The 13,219-nt window shown below is 37.2% G+C and overlaps 1 protein-coding gene across 8 annotated transcripts in view; it reads left to right on the top strand.

Annotated features, from left to right (window-relative positions):
- Nucleotides 1-13,219, top strand: part of DCAF6 (DDB1 and CUL4 associated factor 6) — a 131,379-nt gene that overhangs the window by 59,364 nt on the left and 58,796 nt on the right. For all 8 annotated transcript variants that reach the window (XM_055323980.1, XM_055323979.1, XM_055323978.1 and 5 more), the window contains exon 10: nt 2,589-2,849. In XM_055323980.1, the coding sequence (XP_055179955.1) occupies nt 2,589-2,849 (261 nt within the window). The remainder of the gene's footprint in view (nt 1-2,588; nt 2,850-13,219) is intronic.

Here is a 13,219-nt window from a genome sequence, read left to right as displayed (position 1 = left end):
TGTTTTATTGACATTTGCTTTACTTATATCATCCAGTTTATATCTATAATAATCACAGGTCCTTAACTATATTGTGTGAAGCAGTAGAGGACCAAAGGTATTGAGTATAATTTGTCCCTTCACGTTCCAGTAGACCTACCTCTTCTTTTTCGCTTTTCTCAAGAAAAGTAAGAAAACCTGATATTTCCCTTTGAAGTCTTTTTTGTATGCATTCTGAGAATGGAAATATATAAAACTCTGTAGATGAAGTTTTATATGATGGAATAGTTTAACCTTTAGGTTACTTATGTGTTGGTTATTAATTGCTGTTTCTAGTGTTAGCTGACCTGTTTTCATATTTTGGTTCATTACTTTCTAGCTTTGGGGTCTTGGGCAATTAACTTAAAAAATTCCTTGGGGGCACCTGGGTGGCTCAGTGGTTGAGCATCTGCCTTCTGCTCAGGTGGTGATCTCGGGGTCCTGGGATTGAGTCCTGCGTTAGGCTCCTCGTGAAGAGCCTGCATCTCCCTCTGCCTATGTCTGCCTCTCTCTTAGTGTCTCTCATGAATAAATAAGTAAAATCTTAAAAAAAAGTTCCTTGGCTGCGGATGTACTTAAGAGTTACTGAATTTGTGCTTAAGTTTAAGAAATATTTAAATCATGGTGATTAAAAGAAAAAACTTGATATTTTGTGGTAGTTGCATCTTATAAGACATGAACTTGATTAGTCCATTCTGTCTTTCTTTTAATAACATCTAGAATTGAGGAAAATTGTTAATGTTTATGGATTATTCCTAATTATTCCTTTGCAGAAAGCACGAAGCCTAGCATAGCACATAGTAGATACTCAAGCCTTTTTGTTTATTTTTTAATTTTTTAATTTTTTAAAAGATTTTATTTATTTGAGAGACAAGGAGCAGAGTGCATGTAAGAGAGTACATGAGTTGGGTGGGGGAAGAGGGAGAAGGAGAAGCAGACTCCCTGCTGAGTGGGGAGCCCAATGTGGAGCTCTATCCCAGGACCCTCAGGATCATGACCTGAGTTGAAAGCAGATGCTTACCAGACTGAGCCACCCAGTCACCTCAGTCAAGCCTTTTAAAATCATGACAGTATTATGTTAATTTAGTGGTTAAGACATTATTACTAATGAAGTAGGAATCAGGAACTAATCTTTTTGTTTCTGTTCTATTTGTATGTATACTTTTATTTTTTAATTTTATTTAAATTTATTTTATTTTAATTTTATTTAAATAAATTTTATTTAAATTTATTTTATTTAATTTAAATTAACATATAATATATTATTGGTTTCAGAAGTAGAGGCCAGTAATTCATCAGTCGTATAACACCCAATGCTCATTATATCATGTGCCCTCTTTATTTTTTTTTTAAAGATTTATTTATTTATTCAGAGAGAGAGGGGCAGAGACACAGACAGAGGGAGAAGCAGGCTTCACGCAGGAAGCCTGACGTGGGACTCGATCCCGGGTCTCCAGGATCACGCCCTAGGCTGCAGGTGGTGCTAAACCGCTGTGCCACCAGGGCTGCCCATGTGTCCTCTTTAATGTCCATCAGCCAGTTACCCTATCCCCTCACCACCTCCTCTCCAGCGACCCTCAGTTTTTTCCTACGATTAAGAGTCTCTTACAGTTTGTCCTTCTCTGATTTCATCTTGTTTTATTTTTTCCTCTCTCCCTCTATGCTCCTGTTTTGTTTCTTAAATTCCACATGAGTGAAATAATATAATTGTCTTTCTCTGATTGACTTATTTCATTTAGCATAATATAGGAACTTAATCTTATTCTGGTTTATTTGTAACTTCACTCTTCCCAAAATATTTAAATATTTACCAAAGATGTTATGTTGTAGAATGGAAACATATCAATAAAATTCATTCTCGGGGCATCTACATGGCTCCATTAGTTAAGCATCTGACTCTTGATTTCAGCTCAGGTCATGATCTCAGGGTCGTGAGACTGAGCCCTGTGTGGGGCTCTGTACTGGGCATGGAGCCTGCTTAAGATTCTCTCAAGCAGCCCGGGTGGCTCAGCTGTTTTGCACCACCTTCGGCCCAGGGCATGATTCTGGAGACCTGGGATTGAGTCTCATGTCGGGCTCCTTGCATGGAGCCTGCTTCTCTCTCTGTGTGTCTCTCATGAATAAATAAATAAAATCTTAAAAAAAAAAAAAGATTCTTTCACTCTGCTCCCCTCTACTTTTATGCATGCTTTCCAAAACAACAACAACAACCATCCTGCTATTATCCAGTCATTAAATCAGAGTCCTCATCTTCAAATTAAGATGTTATTTTTAGGCATTTTACAACCTATTATTTAGCTTTGTCTACATGGAGGTACCATATTGATCTTGAAAGACTGATTATTTTAACAAAAATGTTCTGTAGATAGATTTTTATCCCTCTTGATTAGCCTATTTGGTCAGAGGGATCAAACCCCCACTGAGTATTTTTGATATCCTGAAATTATATGTTCCTGTGTGTGTACATGAATGTGCAAGTGCACTTGTGTTTCCTGAACATACCTCTTTAGTGTAGCTGGTTTTGGAAAGCAGTCAGTATTTGAATTTGCATTAACATGTGTTTTTTGAAGGTGGAACGAGCCAGTCAGATGTGTCTGCACTTCCTGCGGTCCCATCAAGTACTGATTTGGAAGTGGGGGAAAGTGCAATGGAAGTAGATCCTTCAGCTGAACAGTCTCTTCAGCCTTCTACGTCCTCTGCTATGTCAGCTCAGGCTCATTCGACATCCTCTTCTACAGAAAGCCCTCATTCTACATCTTTGCTGTCTTCTCCAGACAATGAACAAAGGCAGTCTGTGGAGGCATCTGGACGCCATACTCATCATCAGTCTGGTGAGGATGCTACTCTTTAAATAGGCTGTGGTTCATCTGATCATTTCTGATTATGAATACTTCTTTATGATCTGGTTTGAAAGATACTAAATCACATGAATTTGTTCTTGCCAGAATAAATCAAAATGACATGTTATATGTGAACATGTAATTTAAACACAAACTTCAAGTGTGCCTAACTTGCATGAATTTAACAAATACCAGTATCTTCAGTTTACCTAAGATAATTCTTTAAAAAGTGTAGGTGCCAGCAGATAGTGTTTTGACATAGCTTCATGCAATTGATTTAAAAATTACTTTTATAAACCATTATAGACAAAAATGTCTTTCTAGACTTAACTTGGTTCTCTGTATTATCAGTTCCTCTGTATTTATATTTTTTATAATCTTTCTTCAAATCATGAAATACTTTAAATACATTATATGTGGTCCTTTCAATAGCATCTCTTGTTGACAACATACACAATTTACCAAAAGATTTATTTCTCCTATACTTACATGAAAAGGATTTGTTTTAACAAGTCCTTGTCTTCTTGATACTTGATGTTAGTGGAAAAAAAAAATCCACTCCTAAATTCTGTTAAAATACTATTTTCCTCCCAGTATTAAAACTACTTATGTTCAACTTTTTTCCCCCCAACTATGGAATGTACTAGTATTTATAACAGTAGTTTTCAGCAGATATGACTATAGTTTACTTGGTATTTCAACTGTGTACATGTAATTATAATAAGCAGTAAGATTTTATTAATATATTTCTCTGGGTTCCACTAAGGAGGCATTCACTTGACATACAAAAAATACTAGAAACCAGAGATACAACTGGCAGGCCTAAACTTAAATCTATAAAAAATTCCTGATATCTTAACTGCCAAGCTGTCACTTTATTCTTCTCTGAATTCTGATACCAGATCACCAAATAAAGGATGTTTTAAATTAGGCATTTTTTTTAATCAATTTATCCCATTTTTGGTCATTCATTTCAGTTTCTATGGGAATGGAAGCCAGAGTCAATTATGTAATTATTAATACTTATGCACAGTTTATCTGTAATAATAAGCTGAAAGCTGAGCTATTAAGTCAGGTTTTCCACTGTCTAATTGACATAGTTAGCATTTCAACTTATGGTAAAGTAAAATATTTTGGAGTGTTTGGGAAGTAGAATCAAAAGTTTGTCAAAGCTGATAAAATTGGTAAAAAAAAAAAGAATTTTAAAGTTATGGCATTCTTGGAAATATTCTTAAAGATTTTGATCAATTATAAGTTATCAGGAAAACTTAGTAAGAAAATTCCCTAGCTTATATTCATGTGCCACTGAATTCTAACTAATTCCAGTTGTTTTTTAAACATATTTCTGAGTAAAGTACTTAGTTTGGAGTTTCATTTTTCTTTTTTGTTACAGATATTTAACACAATATTGCATTTCAGATTGTTAAATCCCTTGTAATATTTAATGTAAGTATCAGGTAGTCATTTGAATCATTAAAATAGGGAAATGATTGATCATTACTTGGTACCTTTGCCTGTAATCTTTTTAAAGAAGTAAGGAAATATTTTTCTTTCCTTTTTTAAAGATTTTATTTATTTATTCATGAGAGACACAGAGAGAGGCAGAGACACAGACAGAGGGAGAAGCAGGCTCCATGCAGGGATCCCGATGCGGGACTCTATCCCGGTCTCCAGGATCAGGCCCTGGGCTGAAGGCAGTGCTAAACTGCTGAGCCACCTGGGCTGCCTAGTAAGGAAATATTTTTAACTGGTCTCTACCCGTTATAAGAATTTTAGTTGACTGCACTTTGGAAAATCAGAATGCTTCCATATTACTCAAATAGGGTCAGTATTGAAGAAAATGATTTGATGTTAGATGTAGTATCTAAGGATTATACCTGGAATTGTTTTGACAGCAAGCCTTTCGTTATCCCTGAGTACAACATTTTAACAATACGGACTTAATGAGTTTTTTCTGTTTTGTTTTGTTTTTTCCCCAATCTCTTTTGCACTTCTAGGTTCAGATAGGTTTATGGATACTAGGAATTCTCCGTGTGGTAGGGGGACCCGTGATTTTTATTACAAATATATACCTCATTTTATTGTGCTTTAGTTTGTTATGTTTTGCATATATTTTGTTTTTTTACACATTGAAGGTTTGTGGCAACCCTGCGTCGAGCTAGTCTGTTGGCAGTATTTTTCCAACAGTGTTTGCTTGCTTCATGTCTGTGTCACATTTTGGTAATTATCACAATATTTCAAACCTTTTCATTATTATCGTATTTGTTGGGGTGATCTATGATCAGTGATCTTTGATGTTACTATTGTCATTGACTTGGAGTACCACAAATGCCACCTATATAAGACAGTGAACTTATTCTGTAAATGTGTGTGTGTTTTGACTGCTCTCTTGAACAGCTGTTTCTCTCTCTCTCTCCCTCTCCTTGGACCTCCCTATTCCCTGAGATATGACAATATTGAAAGTAGGCCAGTTGATAACCTAAAATGGCCTCTAAGTGTTCAAGTGAAAGAAAGAGTCACACGTCTCTTACTTTAAATAAAAAACTAAATATGATTAAGCTCAGTGAAGAAGTCATGCTGAAAGCCTAGATAGGCAAAAAACTAGGCCTCTTGTGCCAAACAGCCAAATTGTGAATGCAAAGGAAAAGTTCATGAAGGAAATCAGAAGTGTTGCTCCAGTAAACACACAAATGGTAAGAAAGCGAAACAACCTTATCTCTGATATGGAGAAAGTTTTAGTGATCTGTGTAGAAGATCAAATAGCCACAACATTCCCTTAAGCCAAAGCCTAATCCAGAGGAAGGCTCTCACTCTCTTCATCTCTGTGAAGGCTCAGAGATGTGAGGAAGCTGCAGGAGGAAAGTTTGAAGCTAGCATTTCCCATTCTGAAAATCCTAGGTCCCTTATAGATAGATAGATAGATAGATAGATAGATAGATAGATAGATAGATAGCATTTCCCATTCTGAAAATCCTAGGTCCCTTATAGATAGATAGATAGATAGATAGATAGATAGATAGATAGATTTATTTATTTATTTATTTATTTATTTATTTATTTATTTATTTAAGACTTTATTTATTTATTCATGAGAGACACAGACAGAGGCACAGATATAGGCAGAGGGAGAAGCAGGCTCCATGCAAGGAGCCCAGTGCGAGACTTGATCTCTGATCCCAGGATCATGCCTTGAGCTGAAGGCAGATGCTCAACTGCTGAGCCACCCAGGTATCCCTCCCTTAAGATGTATGTTAAATCTACTCTGCCTGTGCTCTAGAAATGGAACAACAGAGCCAGGATGACAGCATGTCTGTTTACAACATGGTTCACTGAATGTATTTTTAAAAAGATTTATTTATTTATTTATTTATTCATGAGAGACACAGGGAGAGAGAGAGGCAGAGGGAGAAGCAGACTCCATGCAGGGAGCCCGATGTAGGACTCGATCCTGGGTCTACAGGATCGCGCCCTTGGCCGCAGGCAGGCACCAAACCACTGAGCCACCCAGGCATTCCGGTTCACTGAATATTAAATCCACTGTTGAGACCTACTGCTTAGAAAAAAAGATTCCCTTCAAAATATTCCTGCTCATTCACAATATATCTGGTTATCCATGAGCTCTGATGGAGATGTACAAGGTCAATGTTTTTATGCCTGCTAACACAACATCCATTCTGCAGCCCTTGGGTCAAGAAGTCAAATCTTCTTATTTGAGAAATACCTTTTGTAAGGCTACAGCTGCCAAAGATATTGATTCCTCCAATGGATCTGGGAGTAAATTGAAAACCTTCTGGAAAGGTTTCCTCATTCTAGATGACATTAAGAATATTCATGTTTCAGGGCACCTGGGTGGCTCAATGTCCAACTCTTGATCTCAGGTTCAAGTCCCACGTTAGGCCTCACACTGGGCTTGGAGCCTACTTAAAAAAATAAAGAAGAATATTCATGAGGTCAAAGTATCAACATGAATAGGAATTTGGAAGAAGTCGATTTCAACTCTCATGAATGACTTTGAGGTGTTCAAGACTTCTTCAGTAGAGCAAATAACTGCAGATGTGGAAATAGCAAGAAAACTAGCATGAGAAGTGGAGCCGGAAGATGGGACTGACTCACCACAATCTCAGGATCATACTTAAATGCATGAGGAGTTGCTTCTGGTAGATGAGCAAAGAAAGTATTTCTTGAGATAGAATCTACTCCTGGTGAACATGCTGTAAAGACTGCTGAAATGACAACAAAGAATTCAGAATCTTACATAAACTTAGTTGATAAAGCAGTGGCAGAGTTGGAGAGGATTGATTCCAATTTTGAAAGAAGTTCTGTGGGGTAAAATGCTATCCAATAGTGTTGCATGCTTCTGATAAATTGTTAAAGAGTCAGTTGATGCCACAGCCATCTCACCCTTCACAGCCTGATCAGTCAGCAACCAAAAACATCAAGGAAGATTCTCTATCAGTAAGAAGATTATGACTCACTGAAAGTCGGATGATGGTTAGCTTTTTTTTTTAAAGCAATAAAGTATTTTTAAATTAAGGTATGTATATTGTCTTTTAGACAGCATGCAATTGCATACTTAATAGACTATAGAATGGTGTAAGCATGACTTTTATATGCACTAGGAAACCAAAAAGTTCTTTTGACTTGCCTTATTGGATATTTGCTTTATTGTGGTGCTTTCGAACCAATCTGCAGTTTCTTGGAGGTGTGCCTCCATTGCCTTACATAGAGATAGAATGAGAAAGTGCTTCTTAAAAAAAAAAAAAAAAAAAGTGCTTCTTGCCCTGCCTTAGGTACCTCTTTATGTAAATGTTTCCTTTATGTCCCTTATATTTCCTCTGTCACATTGCTGAGGTAAAAGAAAGGCACGGTGGGAATGTGAAAGCTTGCCTGGCAAAATGCCATCTGTGAACCTAATTATTTGCCCTCTTTTAGTCTGCAACTGAGTTGTGGTGAAGAAAGTAACAACTGCACATTTCATTGGGTGCTCAACACTGTGTCAGAGCAGTCTTTTAAACACTGCTGCTCAACAACTAAAAGTGTTTATTTTGCACCTTCTTGTCTCTCAGACGTTTATCACTCTCCTTTACCTTCATCCTCCCCTCCCAGCTGTCACCTTCCATTCACAGTATGTGTGTGGGGGAAGCACTCACCTTCCTACTTTTCAGTCTCCTGACACTCTCTCATTTGGGTAAGAAGTATGTCTGTTCCTGTCAAAGGCTAGTCAGTGCAATCACTATCCCTTTCCAGATTCTCCGGGCTTTGCATCATCAGTATTATCTTTTCTACTGCATTGATCCTTTTCTACTTCAAACATGCTCTGTTACTACCTCCTTTCTTAAAAATACCTTCCCTTAATTACCCCACACTCTCCCCCAGCCTTGTGCCTTTGCTCCTCTCATGATGAGTCTTCACAAGAAGTGCTCACATATCGTTTCCACTGTCTTTCCATCTTCCATGTGTTTTCACCTAACTCCTGTCTGCCTTTCAGCTCTATATCTACTGAAGCTTTTGGTCAGAGTCACTGGTGACTTGTTAGTATCTTACTAGATTTTTCATTCATTTGCATTTAACATAGTCTGACACTCTTCAGTTTTTTTTTTTTTTTAAGATTTTACTTATTTATGTATGAGAGATGTAGAGAGAGGGGTAGAGACACAGGCAGAGGAGAAGCGGCTCCCTGTGAGGAACCTGATGTGGGACTCGATCCCAGGACCCTGGGATCACTCCCTGAGCCAAAGGCAGAGACTCAACCGCTGAGCCACCACCCAGGCGTCCCTGACACTCTTTTCTTGAAACACTTTCCTTTCTTGGCATCTGTGTTACCACTTTGCCTATTTATTCTTATTACAAACTCTAGCTGATTTTCAGTAATCACTGTTGATGCTTGTTCTATTTCCTTCAGAATATTTTAGTAGAACTTCTTAGTCTGCACTCTTTTCTCTGTTCTGTAACACTGGGGGACTGCATCAATTTACATAGCTGTTAATAGCTTTTCTAAGGTGAAGATTTCTAAATGTATGTCAACAATCTGATCTTCCACTTTAAGTTACAGACTTCTATGTCCAGCTGTTCCTTTGACCCTTCTTTTTGGTTATCTCTCAGTATCTTAAGCTTAACATGTCCACACTAAAACTTAATTTAGCCTCATATCCTTCCCGTCTGCTAATCTCTTCCATCTTGGTGGTTTTATATTTTAGTAAATTTAAAACCCCATTTGCTTATTTTAACAGCCTATATGTTATTCTTGATTGCTTGCTTTCATGTCCCATGCTCAGTCCATCAGCAAGTCTTGTTGGTTCTGTGTCTAAAATAAATTACTCTTCTTCCATCCATCATTTTTAATCTTCTAATTGATCTCCCTGAATCTGCTGTCACTCTTTTACCACTTATTTACCATGCAGCAGTATTTTACAGTGTTAAATCAGATTATATAGCTTTGCTGTTTAAAACCCCTCAAAGTCTTCTAATTGCATTTAAGAGTAGAATTACCCCCAAAAAAATTGATGGATTTTTTAAAAAAATATTTTACTTATTTATTCATGAGAGACACAGAAAGAGAGAAAGGCAGAAACAGGCAGAGAGAGAAGCAGGCTCCATGCAGGGAGCCCGATGTGGGACTTGAACCTGGACTCCAGGATCACACCCTGGGCCGAAGGCAGATGCTCAACCACTGAGCCACCCAGGTGTCCCAAAATTAATGGATCTTAAAGAACCTACGTGGCTTGGGTTTTGTCCACCTCTCTAACCTAACCTCATTTCACAGGACTTTCTCAGTTCCCAGTGATCATTATGCTCTACCTGCAATGGTTTCCTTTATTCCATTGAATGTGCCAAGTTCTCTTCTGCATCTTTGTTTCTGATTCTGAGCCTTTGCACTTGCTGTTCTCTGTACTTAAGAAGCTCTTCCTCCTGACTTATTGCAGCCAACTTCTTTTTCTTTGTGTCTCAGTTCTGATGTCCTTACTACCCTAGCCAGATTCATCTTCCTTTACTAAAATATTCTTTTATATAGCCCTGTTTACTTCCTGAAAAGCACTTACTAAAATTTGTAATTATTTTGTTAATTTTTGATTGATTTGTGATTTATTTTGCCTTCTTAGAATCGTTTTATTATTATAGTATTTGAGAAGGTGGTTTCTTTGGATCGAATGGGGTTACCAGCACATAGAAAATTCACTTTAGATTTTCACTTTGTGAGAAGTGAGTCACCTAAGGGATCCGTGTGTGTTTAATTAAATAGCCCATTCAGACCATGAGAATTTAGTTTCTGTAACATAGTATGTGATACGGCTTTTGTTGAATTCCTGCTTTTTTACAAATAATTGTCCAGATTTACAAATTTATATAGGTCTATTCAGAATCTTCACAGCTAAACTGAGCTCTGTAGAAAAATAGTTGAGAAATAATATGGCATAGAATAACAAACCTTTCAAAGCCCAAATATCCAGATTATAACTTCCTTAAAGGGTACCGTCTAGGTAGAAGCAATATATAGATTAAAAACAAGGGGAAATATTAGATTAATGGTTACTTTGGAGAGACCAAAGAAGAGACCAGGGGAACTTGAAAGTCATTAAAGGAATGACAGTTCTAAGAGAAAAATAAAAATGCACAAGGATCACCTGGACAAGAAGCAAGTTGGCATTGGAGGACAGATCCATAGCAGGCAGATAAACTACTAGCAGATTAAAGGCCGAAATAATCCAGTGTCTAGGACAAAAGATGCTGTGTATTGGAGAGGCGGGACATGAAATTAGAAACAAGTGGACCTTTGTCGGGTCTACTATCAGTGGGAATGGAGTCATTACGGAGATTAGTCTGGAGTCTTTCAGAAGAAAACAAGAAAAGGGTAGGTTGTTACAGGAGATGGAAGCACAAATTTCCCATTAGCAATTCCTGACACGTTGAGGATTTTTTTGTTGTTGTTTTTAAAATTCAACCTACAGTATTCATTATATTCACTTGGCATTTTGGTTCATGTTAACAAAAACGAATTCTCAATGCATTTATTTGCATTATAGATTATATGTTTATACATTTTTAAAAGGATGTAATGTGTGTATGTCTTACCTGCCTTTAATGTTTCAGATTTCTAGCAGTACTGTTTAGTCTGCTTAGTCTGGTTGGAATTTTTAACTTAATATTTGCCCTTCCTAGTTGGCTATGTGGTGACTTCTTTCCATGGCCTCATTTTTGGTTTTAACCCAGGGGAGAAAAAGCCACATACAACCAGCCTTAAAAGTAAACAAACAAATTGTTCTTTTAAAAAGCACTGGAAACATTGAATAAATAGTTCATGACATCATAACTAAATCTTGATTTTCCAAGGTATAGAGCATCACTTCTTGCACTTAGAGCCTACTATTTATATGCTGCAGCATCTAGTGGGTCTAGGTGGAGACTCTTCTATCTCCATAAAACACGTGACAGCACAAGAGAGAGGGTTTGAAACAACAATAAAGTCAAGGGAATTTTCTGCGATTTTTCTGTTTTAGCAAAACATGTAATCTCTTTATGGTAATTTATTTTGAAGTGTAAAATTAACAAACTTTATGAGTGCGTAATTGTTTGTTTTATACTGCTAAAAGCATTGCTATTATGCTGTCAATAAATAAGATGTATGTATATACCTAAAAAGAAGGCACTATACCATTGAGCATCACAATTTATTAGTCAGTGAATACTGTCTTGCTTGGTACTAGAGAATTTTCTTGGAAGAACTAGCATTGAGAGACTGTGATGATACTTGAATTGTTTGCTAGATCTTAACTGCCAATTGACTGAATAAAATTCTTTATAATTAGAGGTCATGGTAACAAGTTGTTAGTATCTCTGGCACGATTGATTCCTGAAACAATAAACCAAATGTACACTCTTATGATCTATGTAAATGAGACTGAAAGTTGTTTGGTAGTTTGTGTAATTTGCTTCCAGTGTCACTGAGAGACATAAAATTCTTTCCCCCCACCATCAAACAAGCAACTCTTGAATCTCTGCATTGCCTTTGGTTATAATGGATGAAGTTTTTATTTAAAACCAGTTCTTCCTCTTACTCACTGCAGCTCATCTCTTTTGGTCTACTCAAGGACATCATTCCTGCCTTTGCCCACTTCTTTTCATGTATCACGTTTTTTCCTTCCCTTAATGAAATGTTCTCCATCAGCATACAATCATCATATGTGTTATCTCTCAAACTAAAACAAACCTCCTTTTTAACTCTTTACTTTTCCATCAACAATCATCCAATTTCTCTGTTCCCTTTTAGCAGGAAGACTTCTGGAAAGAGTATATATACATATATATACTTTGTGTCTCTACTTCATTACGTCCTCTTTCTCTTGAACCTGTTCCAAACGGGTTTTGGCCCTGTGATTTTTGCTGAAACAGCTCTTGTCAAGGTTGTCAGTGACTTCCAAGGTGCAGAAGCCAGTGATAAGTTCTCAGTATCTTTTTCATTGTATCAGCAGCATTCAACACAGCTGCTCCTCCATCCTTCCTGACATACTTTCATCCCAGCCCACAGGTTCTGCTCACTCAGTCCTCTGACCTCCTCACTGGCTTCTCCTTCTTATTGTACTCGGAGATTCTTCCTTCCTGTTCAACATTGGAGTATCCCAAAGTTCAGTTCTTAGACTTCTTTATTATCACTTACACTCTAGATAACTTCCAGTAACATCACTGATGACATCCCATGTACAAGTGAATTCTATACTGTTTTATTCAGTCCCTACTCAGCGTCTCTACTGGGATACCTGTTAGTTCTCTTCCTTCTGCTACCACTTGCTCCTCCCTTTTTCCTATCACAGTAAATGACAGCTCTTATTTTTCTTAGGATGTAGGCCAAAAACTTTGGGACCATTCTGTATCTAAACTACCAGCAAATTCTTCTGCCATTACATATAATATGTAACTCACACCCAGACACACTTCCTCCTCTGAGGATTTTCACTTGCTTTTCTCTCCACCTGGAATGCTTCCTCCAGATACCCAGGTGGTTTACACCCTCAGTCCTTGAGGTCTTTGTTCAAAAATCATCTTATGAGAGAAGCCTTCCTTAATGACCATACAGAAGACAGCAACCCCTCCTCCACTACCTCTGTCCCCCTTACCTTAACCTGCCCAACGTCCTTCACAGTAGTTGTCCTTGCTTGACACAAACACATACATGTATATTACATATATGTGTGGGTGTGAGTTCACTGATGTTTTTCTTCCTTTCAGAACATAATCTCCACTTGAGTAGGGACTATTTTGTTTAGTGTTTTATTTATTCTCCAGAGCCTAAAACAATGCCTTGTAAATAGTAGGCAGAATTTTATGTTATATTTCTACTTTTATCTAGGACTATTGCTTTAAGAAAA

The sequence above is a fragment of the Nyctereutes procyonoides genome, unplaced genomic scaffold (assembly GCF_905146905.1).
Source record: "Nyctereutes procyonoides isolate TBG_1078 unplaced genomic scaffold, NYPRO_anot_genome, whole genome shotgun sequence".
Taxonomy (NCBI): domain Eukaryota; kingdom Metazoa; phylum Chordata; class Mammalia; order Carnivora; family Canidae; genus Nyctereutes; species Nyctereutes procyonoides.
This window is presented reverse-complemented; position numbering and strand designations above follow the sequence as displayed.